At 41.1% G+C, this 25335-nt stretch overlaps 1 protein-coding gene across 1 annotated transcript in view; it reads right to left on the reverse strand.

The window, feature by feature from the left end:
* Window positions 1-2623: 2623 nt before the first annotated feature.
* Window positions 2624-25335, reverse strand: part of MYOM1 (myomesin 1) — a 244358-nt gene continuing 221646 nt past the window's right edge. Inside the window, exons 27-34 of the mRNA XM_006891423.1 lie at window positions 24764-24954; window positions 23103-23141; window positions 22912-23017; window positions 12359-12522; window positions 9979-10015; window positions 9725-9747; window positions 7293-7348; window positions 2624-2914 (exon numbers count right to left, since the gene is read on the reverse strand). Coding sequence (XP_006891485.1) covers window positions 2624-2914; window positions 7293-7348; window positions 9725-9747; window positions 9979-10015; window positions 12359-12522; window positions 22912-23017; window positions 23103-23141; window positions 24764-24954 — 907 coding nt within the window. The remainder of the gene's footprint in view (window positions 2915-7292; window positions 7349-9724; window positions 9748-9978; window positions 10016-12358; window positions 12523-22911; window positions 23018-23102; window positions 23142-24763; window positions 24955-25335) is intronic.

The raw sequence follows: 25335 nt of genomic DNA on the forward strand, positions 1-25335 counted from the left end.
CTTGTAATCATTTCATTGAGAAATCTCAGCTTATAGAGCTACGATTACAGAGAGTTAGTTCTTTCTCCAGCTGCCACCAACTATGCCCTCTCCATCTATCCCTGACAAGTGGCATGGGTATTTGAACAGGACAGTTTGATTTCACAAGTTTTTATGCTGTTTCAGAATTCAGGGCATGCTATTTGTTTTAGAATTTCATCTGACTCAATGTACTTTATGTCTCCTCCCAGTTTGAGGCCAGTGCCTGGAGTGGAAGGTCCTGTCCCTACATACTTCATTCCCCCTCCTTCTCCAGCCCTGAGAACTCCGCTCTGGTTTTCTATGATGGGGCCTTTGAGATATCTGAGAGTTTCATGGGGCTTGTGAGTCCCTAAGTGGTGATTCTTTTATTTAGGTGCCAGCTGAAAGTTTGGCAGTTAAAATTTATCCAAAAGTACCAAGAAGAAAGGTCTTGTGATCTACATGTAGTCCCTTGACTCATAACATCCAAGTTATGATGAACTACACTTGTGGTTCTTGTTGTTATGTGCTGTCAAGTTGCCCACTACTCATAATGACCCTATGTACAACAGCTCTGAAGCCTGCCCTGTCCTGAGCCAGTCTCACTGACTCTGAGATACCAACCCCCATAGCCTCAGTTACCGTGTCAATTCATCTCATCTCGAGTCTTCCTCTGCTGTGCTGTCCCTCCACCCTTCCAAGCATGATGTCCTTCTCCAAGGATCAGTCCCTCTTGGCTACTTGCCCAAGGTATGTGAGATGGAGTTTCAAAATCCTAGCCTCCAAGGAGAAACTTGGCGGTATATGGTATGTTCAATACTCTTAGCCTACACCACTTAGGACTGCCTTTTTTGCTTGTTTTAGTCTTATGTTAGTAATATCTAGTACATAAAATGTTGCAGCATGCAATTTGCTGATGTAATCATTCCATGACAACCTTGTAGGCAAATAAAGATCAGAATAATAAAGATACTGATAATAAAAGACAATAATGAACTAGGGGGGGAAATGATATTCAAATTAGGTCAGAACTGTCTGATGGCAGAATCATTGGAATGGAAACAGGCAGTGAATCAAGGACTACCTGAACTTCCTCCCAAATCAGCTGTTAAAAGCCCTGCGCACACAGTTCTACTTGGACAGCACATGGGGTCACCATGGGTCAGCATCTACTCATGGCAACTGCTAAGAGTATAAATGGCTTGGGGTGTCACTGCCATGGGAGGGAGACCCCTGCTTGACCTCTCACCTGCACCTAGGCTTACCTCAGTAGTGTTCACACTGGAGTCCTTTTTTCTGGGTCCAGTGAACCTAGAAACGGTCCCTTCACCGCGTGGAGGCAATACCACAACCAGCTCTAGGCCTGCCCACTGGACTCACTCACTTGGCATGAGTGTGCATGTGGAAGTGGCCATCTGGTTCCTGTTGGTGCTCAGTGCCCAGCAGCACCAGGCACTCTGCTGTTCTCAAAAACCAGCAACAGACAGAGGAGCAGCCTTTCCATCCCCAACTCGTTAGGTGATTGTGTGTCTGTGTATGTGTATGATTGTATGTGTGAAGGAGTGTGGGTGTGTGCTCATGTGTGTGTGTGATTAGGAGGAGGAAGGGGATGGGGCTTCCTGTTTATGCTGGGAGGTTGCCTCTTTGAGGGGAGGGGCACCCCTAAAGTTGGCAATCCTCTGAACTTAGAATGTGGTTCTTTTTTTTTTTTAAGTTATTTTGTATTGGTCTGCTTACATAGTTCATATACATTGTGTTTCACGCTATCCTTCATTAGAATGTGGTTCTTTAATGTCTTTCATCCTTAGCTGGGGGGTCTTCACCAGCACCTTCTGGGACCAGATACCCCACACTGTCTTACTATACTGTCTCCACACATTCCATCCAGTTTCCTGAGCACACGGGGAGTCGGCTTGCTTGGTTGGTTTGATAACAAAAGTGGTGACTGAAGTTTCACACCCGTGAATGAACGGACCTGGTGACTTACCAATCCAATTTGCAGGTAGAGGGCTTTGACCAAAAGGAAGTTTAGCCAGAAGACATGCACAAGGAGTGTTGAGAAATGAGCATTAATCATTCCTTTGAGCAGAAGAGCAGAAAGAATAAGAGAGATATACTGGTGGTGCAGAGGAAAGGGGTGTGAGCTTTTTATTAACACCAAGGAGGCTTCCAGTTACAAGACACCAACTGAAACACACAGCAGTCCCAACAGCACAGGGCTGGCTACCTCATGGGCCTGTTTTGATGGGATGCTGAAGTATGATCACAACCCATGTATGCAGGTCAATGCTTAACTCAGTCCACACTCAACTCCACACCTTCTCCCTTCTCTCAGTGTCTCTCCAACTTTATTCTGGTCTTTTCCCCTTTAAAACATTTCCTCATATTTTTGCTACTAACACTTAGCATTGCCTTGACACATAATTTACTGATAAGGGAAAATAACTAAGATATTGCCAATAGATGCCACTTCTTTTTTTTTTTAGATATAAAGAAAAGATTCAACCATTTGTCCCCACCTAGATATAAAAGCAGGGGTTAGCAAGCCTCAGCCGCCCTCGGCTGGAGTCCACCCAGGCCCTCCGCACAGGCCCCGCTCTCCCGGGCCGCAGTCTGTGCACTGTCACTTGGCCTTCTTGTTCCCCTTGGGGGGCTCAGCCGCCTTCCGGGCCTCCTCCTCCGGGATGAACACGCTGACGGTGAAGTCACTGGTCTCGGTGCCATACTTGTTCTTCACCACCAGCCCGTACTTGCCGGAGTCCGAGCTGCTCACGCCCGTGATGGTGAAGAACGCTGTCTTACCCGCCTCGAAGCGCAGGTTGCAGTGATCATCGGACTCCAGGGCCTTCTCGTTCTTCAGCCATGAGATCTCCGGGGTGGGGTCGCCCCACACATTGCAAGTAAGATTGAGGGCCTTAAAAAATGGTTAAGGAAAAGGCTGATTACACTGAGTACTGAGATTCAGCTCAGAGAACACAATGGGTGTGAACAGTCCACGGGAAATTCATTTGCTCTGTAAATAGTTCCCTCAAACCACAATTGAAAAAGCAGGTTTATGGGAGGGAAGGAGTACAGCATATGGAATGACAATCCACTCTCAAGAATGCATTCATCGTGTAAAAACTATCAGTCTTGAAGAGTGTGTTCTTTTGAAAAATTCTTCTTTTAAGAATGAGTAGAAGAGAGCTCTGGTGGCCTAGTGGCAAGAAGCTACACTGCAATCCCAGAGGTGCATGGTTCGAATCCACCAGATGCTCTGCTGGAGAAGGCAGGACAATCTCCTCCTTTACCAGTCAGATCCCATTTGATGGTTCACACACAAAAAAATAATAAAATAAAATTTTTTAAAAATGAGTAGAGAGCTCTGGCAGCCTAATGATAAGGAACTGTGCTGCCAACCCAAAGGCCCATGGTTGGAATCCGCCAGCTACACTGTGGAAGAAAGGTGGGCAAGCTCCTGCGTGGTGATTTACTGCCTCTGAAAACTCGCTGGAGGATCAGCCGTGAATTGGTTCTGACTCCACCATACATAACAACAACAACAACAATAGAATGAATGGGTGATATCTATTCTAAAGCACAGAGGAAAAGGGTGGGAGGCAAAGAGCGTAAGTCAAAGGGAGTGAAAAAACTAGAGCAGAAATAATGAAACCACTGATGGCAACGTGCAGACTGCAATATCGGTGTTACCCTCATGCTGCCTAGGAGCCGCTGAATGAGAATGGGCTTTGTAGTGTATATTTTCATCAGAAAAGAGGAACAATCTTCTAGCTTGACATGATCAGATGGAGGATAAACACTAATATCACAGCAAGAGCTTAAAAGTATAATTTTTACGCAGCTGCATGAGTTTGAATTTTAAATTGAATCTGAGTAGCTCTCCTTTGGGTGAAGGCTTCCTGGCTGTTGTGGTACCATTGTTAAAAATATGAAGGAACCTATGTATATACTGATGTCATCACAGCACTGTTCACAGGGCCCAAAGGTGGAAACAACCTAAATGTCCATCAAGAAATGAGTGGATAAACAGAGTGGTATATATGCAAAGTGCAAAACCATCATGAAGAGAGACGAGGTCCTGATGCATGCCAGCATGCGGCAAACCTTAGAAACATGTGGAGGGAGGTAAATGACATGCAGGTCAACAAGTGCTCCATCATCCTACTTGCATGAACTCTACAGAGACTGGAGGTTGTTGCCAGGGTTGTTTAGGGTGCACTGAGCTTCTGTTAATAGTAACTTTGAGAACTCAAACTCATTGCCATTGAGTCAGAGCTGATTCTTAGCTGACCCTTCAGTAGGTTTCTGGAGGCTGTAAACTGCAGCAGAGGAGACTGCCTGTCTTTCTCCGTCAGAGCAACAGGTGGATTTGAAAGGTACCGCCTTTGGGTTAGCTGCTCAACTCTGGACAGACTACGTCACCAGAGTTCCGTTTGGAGATCAGGTGCCTTCAAATCCATGAAAATTGACTGCAGGCATGGCAGAGTGAAGTCGAGTTACATAATGTTTTCATTGGCGAGTTATTCTGAAATAGGCTGTTAAGCTTTCCTTGTGAGGTGTCTCTTGGTGGACTTGAACTGTTAACCTTTCAATTAAAAGCTAAGTGTGTCCAATGTTTATAATGCAAGAGGGCTCCTAATTTACAAAATGATAGTGTTAATAGTTGCACAGCACAATGAAAGTAATCAATATCACTGTATTATACATTAAAAAAAATGAGTGACTAGGCGAGTGCTTTGTTTCATTTCCAGTCTCTCTCTACTCATAAACCAGAGATACCTCTGGCTTTACTGTGACTTTGTGGATTCTGAGTAAAGAATATTGTTGCCATCATCACCTGCTTTCATTTGCATCTCATTTGCATCCCGGAGCCCAGCAGCAGATTCCTAACAGCTGTTCCAGATAATATACAAATTTTCAAATTCCATATTCTGTGCCCCAAATACCACCCAATTTGTCTAGCTGCCAAGGTGCCTTAGTAAGATGTTTATAGTTGTTATAATGCAATGTGAAAAGAACTGTAGTCGCAAAAGGGCTGAACTCACTCAGCATTTTTTAAACTGAAAGAACTGAAGAACAAATTGCAAACCTCGAGATGCAATACTAAAATATTTACCTAAATAAAATATTCCCATCTGGCCAGACCTTCTTATTCTAGAAGACCAATATTTAGGCCTACGGTTTTAGCTTACTTTTTGGATTGAAATGTGTGAGGTAACCGTAGGTTCACATGCAGTTGTAAGAACTAATACGACCAGTCACGTCCTTCTTGGGTCTCCTTTCCCAATTTCGCCCAAGGATACCATTTTGTGAGATTTTGCAGAAGCAGGACATTGACATTGAAAAGGGTCACTGATCTTATTTGCATTTCTCAAATTTATTAATGTGCATTTAGACAATGTGTGTGACCTGTTGTCTGCGTGTGTGTATGTGACCTGTGTCTGCGTGTGTGTATGTGACCTGTATCTGCGTGTGTTGTGTATGTATGTGTGTGTGACCTTCATTTGGTGTATGTGTGCATATGTGACCTGTGTCTAGGGGTGTGTGTGTGTGTGTGTGAGAGAGAGAGAGACCTGTGTTTGGTGTGTGTGTATGCGTATGTGACCTGTGTCTGGGGGTGTCTGTGTGTGGGTGCATGTTTGTGTGACACCTGTGAAGGCTTGTGAAGGTACGGAGTATTTCCATGACCACAGTGATCCTTCCTGTTGCCATTTTATCATCACACCCACATCTCCTCCTCTCCAAACTCATTCTTAACCTCTGGCATCTACAAGTTTGTTCTCTACCTCGAAAGTGTTTTTCACTCTGTAATTCCTAGGGCATTCATCCAAGTTGTAGAAATCGACAGGCTATCCTAGTTCATTGCTGAGTAATGTTCTTTCGTATGTATGTGTGGATATATCCACAAGGCAATACCTAGTAATGTTGAATTTATATTTTAAATTCCATTCTTGCATTTTTTTTTCTTACTGAAATCCAGAAATTATAAGGAAAAGAACTAGTCCTCTGAGTATCCTTTCTGAGTATCATATGGTCACTTGTTAGCTCTTCTGTGGCATGCCACTTAAAATTAGGTACATAAAGAGGTTTGTTTTCCTTCCACCATTAATTGGCGTTTCTTATTAATTATTCTACAATATATTTTGACAAGAAAAATAAGAGTTTCATTATTATCATTAAATTTACTAAGAAGACTAGATGTATGATTTAAGAAACTATGGTTATGTGAGGGTTAAAACTTCGACCAAAACCAAACAAAAATGTGTCATGGAAAATCATGTTCTGAATAAGAATTCACAAAGTGATTTCACACACAGACCCACTGAGTTGAGTATATATAACCTCATTTAGTAAGAACAAATGGAAAATAGTTTTTAAAACAAAAGCAGCTCAGCCAATTGTAGTTATATTTTCCACCCGTGAAGACATGGCAGCTGAATGAAGCCCAGCTAACAGTAAGGTGTTTATGTGGGCAATCCTTACTAGTCTTGCTCTGATCTTCCATTGCATTCTATCACTGCCCATCTGATCTGGGAAAGTTTTTGTCCCACAGCAAATACCATTCCTTTGTGGCTGGTACATTACATTTTGTTTCAAGGAAACATAGGCATGAAGAAAGTGACTCCAAGTTAGAAATTCTATTCATTGATTTTCAGAGGGATTATCATGGAGCCAGGAAATTTCAGTTTAAGTTCAAATGGAAATAAATCTGTTCTCCTCGGAAGAGAACCTGCAGAAAAATACACTGACCCCCATTTCCTTTACGGCTAAAGGAGCTGGTATTACAATCCAGTTTCTATTCTGTACTAGACATTGTGTCTTTCTTCAATTGTATTGGTCACATAATTGTGATGGACCTTCCCCAGCTTCTCATTATTTTAAAATGTAAAACTGGAAAAGTCATTGTTGGTGTTATGTACCACTGGGTCAGAAATTATTCATAGCTGACTAAATTTCATGAGAGGAGATTACCCATCTTTCTCCCTTTTGGATTTGAAACATGTGCCTTTGGGTCGGCAGTGCAACTCCTTACAACTAAGTCATCAGAGTTCTCTGTAAAGATAGTTATGGTCTATCTAATTCCTATAGGCAAATTTGTCTAATGCTTAGTGTAAAAAAGACCAAGATGACTGGAAAATGGAAATTTTAACCTTGAAATCAACTTATAAACACGAGGAGAAAAAGGTAAAAATAGTGGGAAGTTACATGTATGGTAAAATGCAGACAAAGTCAAGTATATTTCACCTGTTTTTGAGCAGGATGGAGACGGGGAGCAGGGCTTCTGTACATACCTTACCCTCCTGGATGGTGACCACATCAGGGAGGCCACCCAGCACGCGGGCGCGATCTGCACACAAGAAGTGTTTCCAGTTAGTCTCAGAAATGCTCACATAACCACCTACTGAACTAATGTCCCAATTTCTTTACCCTCTCCCTACAGTTATCTTAGACCTGGCTCTATATGCAAAATAATAATAATAATAATAATAATAACAACAACAACAACCCCTTGATTTAGAATCTCAATCAGACTCCTGCATGCACCCAAGGGCTGTGTCTATACTTTAAAACATCAGCTTGCTTTACTGGAACAATCTGCCATATAATGCAGTACAGAGGCCCTCCCAGAAAGTAGAGGATGGGGAGCTGGCATGCAGGCCTTCCTCCCCTGCCCGATCCAGGAGCTCTGCATATGATCACCCCAGACCCCAGGAAGGTGCCTCCTCTAGTTCTCAAAGGCACTCCTCGGGGCCTGAGGTGGTGAGAAATGAGGGCCTCTTTGAAGGCCTGCTTTACTGAATTTACTACTTTTTTCTTCTTATTCACTACTTTTACTCTCTGTCCCTACAATTCTCTCCATCAGTTGTAGTTGCACTATCTGCAATTCTCGTCCATGTTTTTTAATGCTATATTGGATTGCACACAATCATTCACATGTTGTGTGTTTCATTCATGCACATTGCCTTTTGTAGGCTCGCTATGTGGACCTCTGTGTCTGTGGAATGAGGGGTTGCGCCAGATCTGTGGGCATCTGCTCTCCCAGCCATGGGACATCTCTGGGGTACCCAAAAGGAAGTGTAGGGAGGAGACATTGTTTTAGGAATCTAGAAGCTCACCCTAATCTCAGTTATGTTTCTGTGATGTAATGTTTATATTCCCCTAACCCAGCGTCAATTAAGAATAACCCTGGTTTGACTTACTTGTTTTTTGAGTCTTTCGGGAGGGTTTTGTTTGAATTAAACATGTGATGGCTTATAAAAGTTTGAAAACACTGAGCATGGTGGCATCTTAAGTCTCCTCAAGCCCTGTGCTGTTGTGATGGAGAAAGCCGGGGAAGGGGCCATGAGCCAAGTGGGTCTGTGTAGCCCTAAGAGTGTTCAAGAATCAGTGAGGTCCTCACATGGTTGTGAGCTTGGGCCTGCTCAGTGCTGACAAGAGCAGGGAGGACATATAGGAGACTGGACAAGAGATTAGCCCTTTCTTCTTGGTACGATACACTCCTGGTCACCCCAGGTCCAGGTATCTGTCCCATTCACTTCTAGCAGCAGTATCATAAATGTGTGGCATGTACTCAGAGAAGGTCCAAGAAGAAAGGGAAGTGAAGGTCCCACTCCTGACTGACCTGGAGCCACTGGAATATGGAAGAAAGGCTTTCCTCTGACCTTTCCATTTCCCTTCAGTTCCCACTCTGGGTTGACTCTATAATTTTAACCTGCAACAGTTTTAAAATTCTGGCTCCCGTAATGAAAAAGAAACCAAAGTATGCTAACAGACTAGACAGTGGCCTCTGTTGCTGTGGTGGTGGTGGTGATGTACCAGCAAGTTGGAGCCAACCCAGCCCTGACCCTCCAGTGGGTTTTCAGAGGCAGTAAATCTCACAAGATTTGACAGCCCATCTTTCTCCTTCAGAGCAGTTGGTGGATTTGAACCACATAACTTTGCACTGGCAATACAATTCCTTACCACTAAGCCAACAGAACTCCTTAATGACCTCTGGGGTCGTATTGATTGAGTTCTAAACATCTTGTTTACAGAGGAACTTGTTGATAAATGAAGGGATGCGGACATGTGGTAATAGGCATATTTCTAGGCATCTAGACTGGAGAGTTTGGTGGTGGTTCAATTAGATGATGTCTAAGTGAAAGGAAATGTTAAAAGACTTAACACAATATGGGAATAAGGAGATGATCAGACATTGTGGGCATTGTAACCAATGTTAGAATGGGTGTGAATGCCTGAATGAAAAATCAATAGGCTTTGCAAACATTCACTCAAATTGTAATTAAAAAATTTTAGAACAAAAGTAACAATCTTACTGTATGTCTTTTCCCTCCACGGACATGAGGGCACAGTATTGGGAGACAAGTTACTAATAATTCACCTCATGTCAAATTTACATTTCTCGGTCTTTTTTTTTAATGCAATATACTTTTTTCCCCCCCTGCCACACTGCCAGCAAGTGATGACAACCTATTATGTGATCTCCAGCCAGGATGTCTGCTTGTAAGCTGGGTCAAGAGCTAGGTGACACCCTTAAAACGTAACCTGAGACCTTCTTTTCATAGGCATTCTTACTCAAGAGACTAAATGAAAACACGTGTAGAACACCTATTGTTTTGAAAATAGAAACAAAAGAAAAAGTACTCTTAACTTTTCTCCACCTGTTGTCTTCATCTCAAAGAAAAACATTAGGAAAGTATGCAGCATAAAGGGAAATACTTACTTTTCTCTGCAATGGCAGCTTGTCTGTGGTTAAGAGAAACAGACAAAAAAGAATTTCAAGTTAGTTCAAAGTAATTAACCTTGACCACATTTCTTTGCCTCACAAACATCTTGCCACTCATTACAACAGAGGAAAGTGGCCTTGAGCATCCCTGGAGGACTCAGAGGCTCTCTCTCAACTCTCAGATTAAGGAGAACATTATGTTCCAGCAAAGCCAGAACATTTAAGTGGTGTTTGCTAGGAAAAGCACTTACTTCAACCTCTGGAATTCAGCATAGGCTTCATCATATGCTTTAAAAGAAGAAGAAGGGGGGGGGGGGAAAGACAAGTTAGGGTTTCCTCCCATAGAATCGAGAACAAAGAGGGGCCGGTTATAATTCACATCTGTGATGGGTTCCAGACAGACTATGCCTATTTAGCAAGAGGAACAAATGCTTTCTGGGAAGAAATTACAAAACAGTAGATTTCAGGGGCCTTTAGTTTATCAAGAGGAAATTAAAAATCTCTCCCAAATAACTGTCTAACAAGCAGTGTGGTCAGCAAACAAGTTTTTCTTTCATTAAATTATCGGGGTGTGTGTGTGTGGGGGGAGTCTCCAGCCACGTCATCGTCGTCTGCCTGTGTATTGAGGTGAAAGGGCACCGAGTTACTCTAACCTCAGGCATGCCAGCACCTGCTGGGAGCCAGGGGGATGATGGAGATGAGCCAAGAGACAGACGAGTGAGTTACAGAAATTCAAGCTACGGAGTCTCGAAAATTTGCTTTTCCTTAGCCTGCAAAGTACATCACTTTAACTGAGGACTTCACGTTACAGTTAACACTGCTGGCTTGACATTAGAGCTCTCATCTATTTTTAGGCTTTCTTTTTTTCTAGGACACATAGCCTTTTATGTCCAGAAAATACACAGATAATATGAGGCTATCACTGTCATTTGATGAGACATGTAAATGTAAAGTCAGAGTTAAAGCCTCTGGTTCTTTTCTCCTTTGTGAGGATGGCCTGCATTGGTCAGTGCCAACTAAGCTAAAGCCTGGGGCTCTCCTTTCCCACCCACTGCACTGGGTGAGGGGTGTGCACAGCAGGGCCCCTCAGCCTCAGAAGAGACATGGGGAAGGGAGCCCTCAGCTTAAGAATGATGTGAGAGTTAAATAAGCTTAGATGGACCTGAGCCGCATTTACCCAGCTGTCTTTTTCTATTGCATTTTGAATGGTCAGGCGGACTGCAAAAGAAAGCCCAGTCAGTGGGCGTATGTGATAACTGGAGAGCCAGCATCCCTCTGGAGTGGTGAGGTGACCTGGGTAACTGTTGAAGGTCTGTCCAGGCATAATCGGTGAGGGTTAGGAGACTCGGCAAAAACAAGTGAATCCAGGGTTGAAAGGATGCTCTTAAAATTAGGAACATATTTTCTGAGGATTGTAAATTACAAAAGAATTGACAATTTAAAGTTATACAATTTAGATTGTATTTTGGTGTATTTTTTTTAGACTGCATTTTGATTTAAGAATATATTGAGGGAAAAGTCTGTCACCTCCCTTAGTAACTTCGCTTGTTGGTGCTGTTGGGTGCTGTTGGCCGATCTGAACCCTACCCTCTCCTGTACCATCCGCATGCTCTCCACATGCTTATGCTCACTGATACAATTAATATATCAATCCATTTTATTGATGGTCTTTTTCTCATTCATGGACCCTCTAGCATAGTTGTTTGTTGTTGTTGTTCTGTGCTGTCCTTTGGTACAATTTTGAGCCTCTGAAAACCTGCTAGAAGGTCAGCTACGGGTCTGTCTGTTCCACCATGACTACAACATTGGGGAAGAGAGAGGTACTGAAGAAGTATCCATGCTTCTCTCCAGAATCAATCCTTACCCCTCTGCTCTTGATCTCAAATCTTCTATTCTCTGGAACTTTGATGCCCAATTAGTTCTCTTCATTTATATCACCTGTCCTTCCAACAACTCATCAGACTTCTTTTTTTTTTTTCATCAGACTTCTTGAACTCTATGAAGATGCTCAAATTTCATTCACCTCAAGAAATATTATTTTTCAATATTTAGACATTAGAGAAAAATACTGCTTCACTGTTGTTGTTAGATGACATCAAGTATGACTCACAGTGGCCCTATGAGCAATGGATCTGAACCCTGCCCTATCCTGTGTCTTTTTTCATCATCTCGTATAGACACAAGCTCATTGTTGTTGTCACCGTGCCAGTCCATCTTGTCGAGGGCCTTCTTCTCTTTCACTGTCCCTCCACACTTTCCAAAGACTGGCCCCTTCTAACAATATGCCCCAACTATGTGAGATAAAGCGTCATGATTCTTGCTTCTAAGGAGCATGCTGGTTGTAATTTCTCCGAAAAATACTTGTTTGTATTTTGGCAGACCATGGGATATTAGCTGGTGATGGTATATCCATCTACCCTTGTTTGTAATCACCTTCATGAAGGAGGGACTTATACTTCCTGTCTCCTTTTCTTTTCCACGGATCCTCTAGCTTCTGAAGCCTGCCTTAATATTGCCTCATCAAAATCACCAGTGATTGTTCACATGTCAAATGTAACAGCTTCCGTTCACTCTTTATACTTCTTAAAATTCACTTTCTGTAAAGTTCTAACCTGCCAGAACATCACTTACCTTGTCCAGAAAGATCCACTGTCTTATGGTGTCCAGTTTGGCCATCGAAGAGCTCCATGACGTACTTGCCTTTGTCATTGGGGGTGGGCTCGTTGATTTGCAGCCAGATCTGCTCCCCTGTGACCCCAGTCTTAACCCTATCTGTGTACTTTATGGCGCTCCCACTGTGGAAATCAAAGAAAACATCATTAGTGTTTGCTCTCATCTAATGCAATCTTTGTCTCTTTTGGAAGGTGTTTGCCGTAACGTCTCATAGGCCTTCCCATGGCATGAGATCCACATGTGCTATTCCTCTCTTCAGAGAAACATTTGGCCCTGAAGCACAAACATGTATTCTCAGGCTCAGAGGCAGGGGAGGGGGCACTGATGGTCTGATATGAAATACATGTAATTCCCAGGAGGGAACTGGAGCCCAGTGCAGAGAGCAAACCAACACTTCTCAGTGGTATTAATTATCTTTGTTTTTACTGGTATTTATTTATAGCACTGAGGGAATCTTTAAAACAAAAATGCCAAATTACATGTTATTTCACACAGATGATCTAAGGTTACATATAAGCTTTTACAAGCTGGTCAAAAACACACTTAACGAGGCCCATCTGTGCCCAATATCTATTTATATGCTCGGTTACAGGCTATTTAAAACACATGGAAATATGCTTGAGGTAGTAAAAGTCAGTCAACGCAGAGTTCTGCCAGAATGAGGTGTGTTCTGAATGTGACTTTCTCAGTATTTACAGTAAAGTCATGCGCGGCTCCATGCATTATATTCTCTACAGAAGGATAAATGGGAAGAACCATCCTTTGTCTTGTGTTCTCACAGTCCAGAAATGTTGTCTTAGACAAAATAAGAAAAAAGTAAGTAGGTATGTCCTGAGTGGTATTTAAAGAAATTTTATGAACAGTTTGTAAAAATGTGAGAAAATAAGAAAGAAAGAAAGAAAAAAAAAGAGCACCTTTATAAAACTATGTCCAGGTTCCACAATAACAAAATTAAGAGTTCTGGAATCTCTGTTCTCCACAATGTTATCCACAGTTTGTTATGATCTACACAGTTGAATGCCTTTGTATTATTAGTAAACTACATGTAAACATTTCTGGTATTCTGTGTTTCTGCCAAGAGCTTTCTGAGATCAGCAAGGCATTTCTCATTCAAGTGTCCTCCTGTGGGTCTGACTGAATATGTGGCAGCTTATTTATATGCATTTCTGCAGCTATCTTTAGCATATTTTTACTTATGTATGATTGAGGCTCAATGTCAAGAAGACAAAGATTCTCACCACTAGACCAATTGGCAGCATCAGAATGGATGGTGAAGACATTGAGATTGTTCACAGCTTTAGTTTGCTTGACTCCACAGTCAACATTCTGGGCACTAGTAGCCAGGAAATTAAAAGACATATTTCCATGGGAAAGTCTGCTGTTAGGGACCTCTCCAAAGTACTGAAGAGCAATGGTGTCTCTCTGGAGACTAAGGTGCGTCTGATACAGACCATGGTCTTTGCAATCACTTGTTATGCGTCAGAGAGTTGGATAATGACTAAGGAGGATAGAAGGAGAATTAATGCTTTTGAGTTGTGGTGCTGGAGAAGAGTATTGCGGGTACCATGGACTGCTAAGAAAACAAACAGATTCATCCTGGAAAGGGTTAAACTGGGCAGCTCCCTGGAAGCAAGGATTCTGAGGCTCTAACATACTTTGGACGTGTTGTAAGAACGGACCGGTCTTGGAGAGTGACATCATGCTTGATAGGGTGGAGGGACAGCGCAGGAGGGGAAGGCCCTCTATGAGGTGGATTGATTCAGTGACTGGAGTAATCGGGATGGGTGTATCGGAGACAGTGCGAAAGGCACAGAACAGAGCAGAGTTTAGGGTTGTTGTACATAGGGTCTCTATGAATCGCAAGCGACTCAACAGCACATAACAAAAACAACAACAATGATGCTAATAATATTATTAATTTTTTTCAGTTTGTTGTATCATCTTTATTTGGAATGAGCACAAATATGGATCTTCTCCAGTCTGTTGACCAGGTAGCTGTCTTCCAAATTCCCTGGCATAGATGATACATGCTTTCAGTGTTATATCAATTTGTTGAAATATCTGAATTGCTATTCTGTCAATACTGGGTACCCTGTTTTTTTGCAAATGCCTTCAGAGCATCAGTACCACTGATTGTTGATCATATTCTGCCTCCTGAAATGGTTAAACATCAGCCAGATATTTTTTCCACTGTAATCTGTTTATTCCTTTAAGCTTCTCCCCCCCCATTTTACAGTATTTTTTATTTAAAAAATTTTTTTATACTGAATTATTTACAAGGCTCATATAGTTTTTTACACTGGATCTTTCCCATTTCCTTCACCCACACCTACCTCCACTCATCAAATTGTGCGACCCTATCATTATCACCTGCCCCCCTCATCCATCCTCAATTTTCCTTCAGTTCTTTGAGTTTGGGAAATGTCCAGTTTCATCTTCTTGGTTTACTAACTGTGTACACCTCATTATAATACTTTATTTTTTGAACCACTATTTGAAATTTTCTGTTCAGCTCTTTTTTTCGCTCTCTCTTTTTTGTGTACAGTTGAATCAGATCCAGCTGCCACAGGAGGAGATTGCCCCTCCTTATCCAGCTAAGCATCTGGTGGATTCAAACCATGTGCCTTTGGGATTGCAGCACAGCTTCTTTCCACTAGGCCACCAGAGCTCCCTTTGTTCAGCTCTTTTACTTCAACATTTTCTTCCATTCACTTTAGCTATTCTATATTCAAGAGCAAATTTCAGAATCTCTTCCAACATCCGTTTTGATTTTTCTCTCTTTCCTATCTTTTTAATGACCATTTTCTTTCTTCATGTATGCTGTCTTTGATGTTCTCTAGTCATTGTTCTTCAATTAAAATTAATTTCAGTGAACGTTTACAGAGACTTTGGATTTCCATTCATTCATTGCTGCACTTTTCTCCCTGCCCACCCCTCCCCCCAGATCGCTCTTCTCTTTGAAAAGTAGAAGAAAAATTCTTTCACTGTTTTACAATTCCTCCCCCCAAGTCCACTCCACTATGCAGCCTTCATTTTGAAAAGTAGAAGAAAAATTCTGTCATTGTTATACAATCCCTTCCCCCTAAATATATTCTTAAACTGATCTCTAAATTCAGGTGCGATATACTCAAGGTTATCCTTTGGCTCTCAAGAATTTATTTTCAATTTTTTCAGCTTCAAATTGAGCTTACATACGAGCAATTGATAGCATGTTCCACAGACATCCCCCTAGTCCTACTCTGACTAATGATACTGAGCTTCTCCATCATCTTTTCCCATGCATATATATTATTCTGAAGAGAACTATGTGCAGAATCACTGTTTATGTTGTTGAAAAGAATTGTTTGCAATGAATGTTTAGTTGTTTGTCTTGCAATATTACATAATGAAATCTCCCACATAATTTTTCTCACTAAGGCTGTATTTTCTAACTGATCTTTCTTTTCTTTCCAACTTTTGTATCTAATCACTAGAATTTTCAATGCATCTTGATTACATAGCTGATCAGTTTCAGACTGGAAAAGTTGGTAAAAATTTTTTTGTTTGTTTTTTGCATCAGTGCATTCATTTGAAAAACTTCCTCCTTGTAACTATATGAATATTAGCACCCAATGACCAACAGTGTACTATTTGAAAATAGATCTTCAATTTTTTTAACAAAGAATGCAACTACCTACCTTTCTTTTAAATTTATCACTCAGAACAGTAAACTTTATGTTTGCCTGCTTCAAAATGGCCAAAATCAGTCTATTTCAGCTTACTAAAGCCTAGGATATTAATCTTCATGAATTCCAGTTAATTTTTGAACACTTCCAATTTTCCTAGACTCATAATTTATACATTCCAGGTTGCAATTACTAGTGGATGTTTGCAGCTATTCCTTCCTATTTTGAGCGGTACTACATCAGTAAATAAAGGTCTTGAAAGTTTGACTCCAGCATGTCATTACCATTGCCTCTGTTTTAAGGAGGCAGCTCTCCCCAGTCATATTCTGAATCCCTTCTAATCTGAGGGGTTCTTTTTTTCTGACTATATAAGACAATGTTCTGCTGCCAGTCATAAAGTTCTCACTGTCCAATTTTTTTTTTAACAAGTCAAATGAAAAGTCCTCCTTACTCTGGACTGTCCACGGAAACCTGTCAACTATGGTTAACTCAGCCAGTATTTGAAATATTGGTAGCGTATCCTCCAGTGTCATAGGGACACATAAGCTACCACTGTCAACAAACTGACAGTGGGGTGGAGTAATTCTTATACAGATAATATAAAGCTTTTATTCTGTTTTCTCTCTTATTTGCTAGACTGATATATTACAATGGCCTAAATATCACAGAGGAAATTTCCTAGGACTTGAACTACTTCAATTTCTAATTACTTTCTTGAAATGTAATGTGAAAGTAATAGAACAAAGAAAAGAAACTCCCAGCATTCTACGCTGGCATTTTCCTTCTCATCTTTAGAACTTAAAAAAGGAAAAGATAATAATTATATAGTTCTACATAACAATAAAGCAGTTCTCAAGAAAACAAATTATTATACTTAAGATCTAGTTTTAGTTGAACATGGACTTTGAGTTCAAACAGAACACAGGAGCTGAGGTGATGTGGGTATGGGTCCAGGGTCTGGGCTGCCTGTGTCCAGCTCTGGGTCTTCTAGCTGTGTGGCCTTGGCCAAGTTACCTCCTTGTGCCTGATCATCCAGGTAACTGGATTGTACTGGGATTCTACCTATGCAACAGAGTTGTTGTAAATATTAAATAATTGCATACGTCTCAAAGATTTACAGAAGGGCTTGACACACTTTGTTGTTGTTGTTAAGTGCTGTTGAGTTATAGACTACTCATAGCAACCCTATGAACTAGAGTCTTGAACACGTAAAACTTTCATCTTTTCTCTAAGTTCATAAAGTTTCTGGAGGCAAGTGACACAGTTTAAATGCCATTAAATACTAGAGAGAGAACTCTGGCTCCAGAGTCCCCAGGGAGTTGGCTCCTAACCCAAAGGCTGCCCCTCTCCGGCAATGTGAATCTACCAGCGACTCCACAGGACAAAGATGGACAGTCTTATCCCCTGCAATTTAAAGCCTCAGAAACCTGTTGGAGGGTCAACTAAAAGCTAGTTTTGACTTGACAGCAATGAAGAGAGGAACACTAGATGTAATACACATTGTTATCTGCATCCTCCTTGGGGTGTTCCAATGGCCTGCTTCTCAGTTAGGATTTGAAGAACACTGCAGTTTGCAATGACAGTCCACTGTACCATTGGAATGACATGACTGAGCTCTGTCAGATGGTCTCTACCAGCGTTCTGTTATCTTTCAGCTCAGAAAACTGCATGGAAACACAGGTTAAGGACATTGTCAAGTATTGAAATAAGAACACAGGTTTGACTTGGAAACCTAGTTAAGTTCTTTGAATCTCTGAGGTAAGCGAAAATACAATCCCCCATAACTCCACAGTAGTAGTTTTGAAGTTAGAGTAAAACCTTGAGCTTGATCCAGGACAAGCTGTTGTCGTGTGCTGTGGAGTTGGTTCTTCCTCATAGTGACCCTGTGTACGAGACAGTGAATCACAGACTGATTCTGCACTGTGCTACAATCCTTGCTACAGGTCACTGTTGCAGCCACATTGTTATTCCATTTGGTTGAAGGTGTTCTTTTTCACCTACCATCTGCTTTACTAAACCTGATGTGCTTTTTTTCTGGTTCCTCCTGATAATATGTCCAAAGTATGTGGGACATAATCTTGTCATCCTCTATTTTAGGAAACATTCTGGCCATGCTCCTTCTGAGACATATTTGCTCATTTTTTTCTGGAAATCCATGATATATTTAATTGTCTTTACTAATGCAAAGGCATCATCTCCTCTTCAGTCTTTCGTATTCACTTTCCAGCTTTGACTTGCATGTGACGCAAATGGAAATACTGTGATTAGGGGCAGGTGCACCTCAGTCCTCAAAATAACACCTTTGCTTTTTTTTTTTACACCTTTGCTTTTATAAAAATTGTGATTTGAATGAAAGTTTACAGACCATACAGGTTTTTTCATTCAATCATTTATATAAATCTTGCTTTACAACATATTTACAATGTCTGATCATCGTCTTATTGTATATTGCTTTTCCTTCAACTCCTTTTAAAAAAAGTCTTCTTGTTGTTTTGTGCCATTAAATTGAAACCAGCCCATAGCTAACCCTCCAGTGGGTTTTCAGAAACAGTAAATTGCATAGGAAGTACCAAATGAACAGGAACCAATGATAATGTAGGAGGAAGAGAAGCTGCATTGAAGGCATTGGCTAAAAAATAAGGCCTCAGGAATCAATGGGATACCAATTGCCTTGTTTCAATTAACAGATGTAGCCTTGGATGTGCTCATCCATCTATTTCAGGAAATTTGGAGGACAGCTGACTGGCCAACAGGTTGGAAGAGGTCCATATTTATTCCCATTCCCAACAAAGGTGAAACAACAGAAGGTGGAAACTATTGAACAATATCATTAGTAACACATGAAAGCAAAGTACTGTTGAAGATCACAGCTAGAACAGGACATATATAGGGAACTTCCAGAGGTTCAAGCAGGATTTAGAAGAGGCCATAGTACCAAGGATATCATTGCTGATGTCAGATGGGTCCTGACTGAAAGTAAGGAAGAATGTCTATTTGTGCTTTATTGACTACACAAAGTCATTTGTCTGTGTGGATCATAACAAATTGTGGCTGACACTGAGAAGAATGATAATCCCAGAGCACATAATTGTGCTCATGTCAAACTTATACCTGGACCAGGAGGCTATTGTGCAAACAGAGCACGGGAACACTGCACGGTTTAAAATTGAGAAGAAGTGTCAGGGTTGTATTTTCTCTCCATACCTATTCAATCTGTATGCTATGCATCTGGACTTTATGAGGAGGAATGTGCCATCAAGATTTGAGGGAAACTCATCAATCCTGCATTATGCAGATGATACAACCTTGTTTGCTGAAAGTGAGGAGAACTTGAAGCACCTGTTGCAGAAGATCAAGGAATGCAGCCTTTGGTATGAATTGTGTCTCAATGACAAGAAAACAAAGATCCTTACCACGGGACCAATAGGCAGCATCATGATGGATGGAGAGGAGATTGAAATTGTCAACACTTCATCTTGCTTGGATCCTCAATTAACACTTTTGGTACCAGCAGTCAGGACATAAGGAGATGCACTGCACTGGGAAAATCTGCAGTTAGGGACCTCTCCAAATTATTGAGGAGTAATGATGTTAGTGTGAGGATTAAGGTGAGTCTGATTCAGGTCATGGTGCTTCCTATTGCTTGCTGTGCATCTGAGAGCTGGACAACGAATAAGGATGACAGAAAAAGAACTGACGCCTTTGAGCTGTGGTGTTGGAGAAGAGCTCTGAACATACCATGGGCGGCCAAGAGAACAAACAGATATGTCTTGGAGAGGGTACAGATGGAGTGATCTTTGCAGGCAAGAAGGATGAGGCTTCACCTCACATACTTTGGACATATTGTTAGGAGGTACTGTTCCTTGGAGAGGGACATGGGTTGGAAAGGGTGGAGGGTCGATGAAGGCGAGGAAGAAGCTCCACCATGTAGAATGACACGGTGACTGCTGCAATGGGCTCTTATGTGTTAAGGAGTGTAAGGTGGAACAGGATAAAACAGGGTTCAGATCTTTTGTTCATAGAGTCGCCATGAGTTGTACTTGACATCACCTAACAACAACACAAATTGAACAGGAGGAGACTGTCCTTCATTCTCCCAAAGAGCAGCTGGTGGACTTGAACCACATGCCTTTGGAATTCCAGCACAGCTTCTTACCACTAGGCCACCAGAGCTCCCTAATAAATGTCTATTAATTTTTACTCTCCTTTCCTTCCCTTCCTCTTAACTATTCAAGAATCTATCTGTATGTAAATCTTTCTTTAGCTTTTGCTTTTTGACACATTAAAGATGTCTTTTGCAGATTTCCCCAATGAAAATATATATTTTGATTTCTTGACTGTTGCTTCCATAGTCTTTGATTGTGGATCTAAACAAAATCAAACCCTTACCACATTCAATCTTTTTTCTATTTATTAATGATTTGCTTCTTGGTCCAGTTGAGAGGGTTTTTATTTCCTTTATATTGAGATGTATACAATCTGAAGGCTGTAGTCTTTGTACTTTGAATCACTAAGTGCTTCAAGTCCTCTTTTTTTTTCTTCTCAATATTACCCATAATTTATTCTGATTCACACAGTTGAATGCCTTTACATAGTCAACAAAACAAAAATAGACATCTCTAAGGTATTTTCTGCTCTCATTCAAGAGCCATCTGATGTCCCCATTCCATGGCCTCTCCTGAATCCAAATTGTATTTCTGGAAGATTCCTATCAATATAGTGTTCCAACCGTTTAAAAAAATCTTAAGCAAGATTTTACTTGCATGTGAAATTAATAATATTGTTTCTCTTTCTCAAAAAGTTGCAAATAAAGATACCATTTGACCCAGCAATTCCACTACTGGGAATAAACCCTAAAGAGACCATAAATGACATCCAAGTAGATATATGTATACCCATGTTTATTGCGGCTTTGTTTACAATAGCAAGGAGTTGGAAACAACCTAAATGCCCATCAACAAACGAATGGGTAGAGAAGCTGTGGTATACTCGCACAATGGAATACTATGCTGCATTGAAAAACAAGGAACTCATGCAATATTATTCAAAATGGGTGACCCTCGAGGACATTATGCTGAGTGAGGTATCTCAGTCACAAAGGGACAAATGCTATATGGTGCCACTGTTGTAGAATGAGGCTGGCATTGGGGTGGGGGTAAGACTGAGAAAAACTGGATGAAATATGTTTATGGCATTGAAGTCTATGGGGGAGAGAATAGTCTAAAAGTATTATATTTTAGGGCATTATTTTTATCGTAGGAGTATGCAATGAGGGTTGCAGAGTGGATTATATTTGGGGGTAGGGGCTGGGGTTTGGGGAGGTGCGGGGTGGGGATTGTGTACCAATGAGGGAGTTTTTCTTTTGCTTTTCAAGGAGAGGAGCAAATGGGGGGGAGGGGTTTGTGCGGGGAGAAGGGTGCAACAATGAATGAATGGAATCAAGTCCTCTTAACTTTCAACAAAAAAGGTTAGGAAATCTGCATGTTGTGCTGTTGAGTATCGGTGAGCCACAGCTGACTGACTCTCTGGTGGGTTTTCAGAGGCAGTTAGTTAATCGCACAGGAGATTGCCTATCCTTCTGTGGAGTAGCTGGTTATTGGAGGTTATAATGAGTCTTCCTCAGTCCTGATGCCATATTTTTCTTCACATAGCTCAACTTTTAGATCATTTTCTCAACATGCAAATCAAAGTGTGGTGAAAAGAGATAACCCTGATGCTCATATTTTCTGATTTTAAGTCACATGGTACCCCTTGTTTTGTTCCAATGACAATTAAGTATAATGAAATTTTAATTCTTTTTAATGTTATACATAGTTTATTATGAACCACACAGTTGAATGCTCTTGCATTCAATCCCTTTCTGGTATTTTAAACTTTCAGCTAAAACTAATCTGCTATCAGCAATGATGTCTCTTATTCCAGGACCTTTTCTGAATCTGGCTTGAATTTCTGATAGTTCTCTGGTAGTTCCCTGTCTATGGACTGTTACAGATATTTTAAAATCACTTTCAGCATACTGTTCTTGTGAGTGATGCTAAAGATATTTGATAATCACAACAATTCATCTTTCTTTAAGATGAGTACAAATATGGATCTTTTCTAGTCAGTTGGCCAGGTAACTGTCTTCCCCATTTTTTGGCATGGATGAGTGAGTGCTCCCAATAATGCCTGCAAGCAATTTGTTGAACTGCCTAAATTGTTGTTCTGTGAATTCCTGGAATCTTGTTTTTTGCTAATTCCTTCAGTGAAACGGGTCTTTAATTATAAACAACCTTCTGAAATAGTTGAACATTAAATTACCCCAATGACGTATTCCAAGGTCATCTTGGATACTCTAAAATCTTCTGAGGATTGAGAGGAAAAATAATGCCAATGGAGCCAATTGCTATAAAAATCATGTGGGTACTCCTCTGAATTTATTGATATAAAAAAAATTGCTGCCTTTTTGTGCATACTGCTTCAGTCTTGTTCCAGACCAAAGCCCAGGTGAGCTGTATGGAGGAAGAGAGGGCCAGAAATCTGTCCGTGGCTAAGCAGAGATGTCCCAAAATGAACCTTGTTTGGGCTGGAGATTAGAGTGTAATGGTGGCTGTGAACGCCAATATTTTTCAAGTTGTGATAAAAAATATTCTAAACCATTCCTGGACCCACAATGTGTGTTAAGAGCAAGCTCTCATGTCATACTAAGGGATAGACGAAGCATATCTCTCCCAAATCCTGGAAAGTCAAGAGTGTCAGAACCTTCTTCCCTGAGAAAAATCGAGAAGTTGTTCTCCTCACATTTGTTTCTCATGTTGGAGAAAGAGAAAGCATTTCTCTGTGCTACATAAGCTCCCCCACACTTACTTGTGGGACCAGTTGACTTTCAAGTCATCCAGGTAATAGGTGACGAAGGAGTACAGCCGGATGCCCTCGGCGGTGCTCTGGATCTTCAGGTCAGTGGCAGACATGGCTGGAAAAGGATGACAGCACATTCTACACCTGTGAGCCTTTCCAGCAAGAGCACAGCAAAGTAATGTGGCCCCTAGAACACTTACCGATTGTTCTGCAAACTTCAGTCATCAGTTCTTTAAAGGCTGTGGGTGGAGAGTCACAGATGAAGAATTAGCACAAAAATGATCAATGAGAGGTCACATTTCAAACTGATAGACAGTATCATGTTCTCAAAAATTACTGTTTGGTGAATTTACGTCTAGTGATCATAAATTTTCAAGTTCAATTTGTTGACCTATTGATGATAATAAAGCACTATTTGAAGAAATACCTAAATTTTAAAATAAAAATTTAAATGATTTTTCCTTACATTTCCCATTAGCCTTTTTTAACTAATTTTAATGAAAGTTTACAGAGACTTAGGATTTCCAGTCATTAATTGTTGCACTTTTCTCCCTGTCCCCCAATTCATCCTTCTCCTTGAAAAGAAAAACTCATTGTTATGCAATCCCTCCCCCCAAGTCCACTTCGCTATGCAGCTTTCACTCTGGACTTCTATAATGACAAGAATACCCATTCATTTATCCCTTTTAAACAGTTCTCTCCCTCATCTGTTTCAATGAAATATACATCATTCCTCCCCTCTTTTTCTGTCTTCCCAATGTCAGTCCCGTTTTACAACAGTGGCCCTATGCAATATTTGTCCTTTTGTGACTGAGATATTTCACCCAGCATAATGGATGACTCCAGAGTCATCCATTTTGCATAATATTTCATGTCAGGTTTCCTGGCCTCCTTCAGTCTAAGGTGTTGCCATTAAGAACATTGTGCCACTTCTTCACCAATTCTCAACTGTCTCAACTCCTTGCCATATACTGTGAACTGACTCATAGCTGATGCTCCTTGAGGCTCCTTCCAAGGCTGTAAATAGCACAGTTTGAGATTGCCCACCTTTCTCCTGCAGAGCCACTGGTGGGTTTGAACCAGCTGGCAACCTAATTCCCTACAGTCTACACCACCAGAGCTGCCTTCACCAAGACTGCTGTGGTTTGCCGTTGAGTCGGAACCGACCCATAGCTGACCCTCCAGCAGGTTTTCAGAGGCAGTAAACTGCATAGGAGGAGACTGCTCTTCCTACTCCCACAGAGCAGCTAGTAGATTTGAACCATGAGCCTTTGGTATTGCAGCACAGCTTCTTACCATTAGGCCACCAGAGCCCCCTCTACCATGACTAGGAAGGCAAAATGAAAATCAAACTTCTGCTATTTGTTAGCAATACTGTTAAAAGGTTTTTCCCAGAAAAAAATTGGAAGTTTGGGGGACACACCTAAGCTTTCATTTCCACGAGATGTTTATCTTTAGTTTAAAAAAAGGAAAATTGCTTCTTTGCTTTCCTAATAACTGTGAGGCTTTGAATTTCTTATCCAAATCTCTCTTACCACCTTTAAAAAGTGAGCTATTTTGCCACATGCATCTAACAGATGTTTTTCATCCTGGAACGCTTTTATCCAGTTGAAACAAAAATGACAATTTCAATTTAAAACAGGCTCCTATTGGGCTGTGGCCTATAAATTCCGAGGATCAAAGTTATGCTTTTGATTTCTAGGAAGCCTGGAGAAACTAAAATATATTTTGAATAAAGCAGTAGTTCACTCTGCTGGAATTCCAATTAACACAATCTGTGGGCCAAAACCCAGCATGTCACCGCCTAGCTCAGCTTCCCCCCTAACTCCCTACCCTCAAGGGAAACACACACAGGACTGACCTTCATCCACAAGTTTCAGTCTGCTCTTGTCTTTCCCTCGGTCATCTTTCAGGATCACTTCATAAATGCCAGCATCTTTCTTCGAAAACTGAGACGGGAACAAATACACCACATCACAACTGAGGCAACCCCAGGGAGCCATGTCTTCCTGCTTGAGGCTCTTGACTGGGCACCCAGTCATGTGAGTGATGCTAGTGCCCAGCTAAGATAGACTAATTTTGTTTGGTTTTATCTTCTGAAAGTATAACTGAGACTCAAAGTTTTTAACTTTTACTCTGCTTTCATTTATTGAGACAAAGGATACCATGTATTTGAAAGCTGTACTCTTTTAGACAGAGTGTAGTGAAAAATCTGCACTTAAGTGAACACTGGATTTAATAGCATCTGTTTCTGTAGCTAACAAATTAGCATGAGGTTTAAGGGCAAACAAAGAAGGATCCACTTAACTGGTTCACCCCTTGCCCTTATGTAAGGACAGGAGTTGTCATGCCCAATTGTATGGGCTGGGCTGGATAGCTGACAGATCCACACTTATTACAAGGTAAGAGAAGTTCTTAGGCTTCTACAGTCTT

This window comes from Elephantulus edwardii, unplaced genomic scaffold, assembly GCF_000299155.1.
Source record: "Elephantulus edwardii isolate Elephantulus edwardi_28Jun2011 unplaced genomic scaffold, EleEdw1.0 scaffold00097, whole genome shotgun sequence".
Classification (NCBI taxonomy): Eukaryota; Metazoa; Chordata; class Mammalia; order Macroscelidea; family Macroscelididae; genus Elephantulus; species Elephantulus edwardii.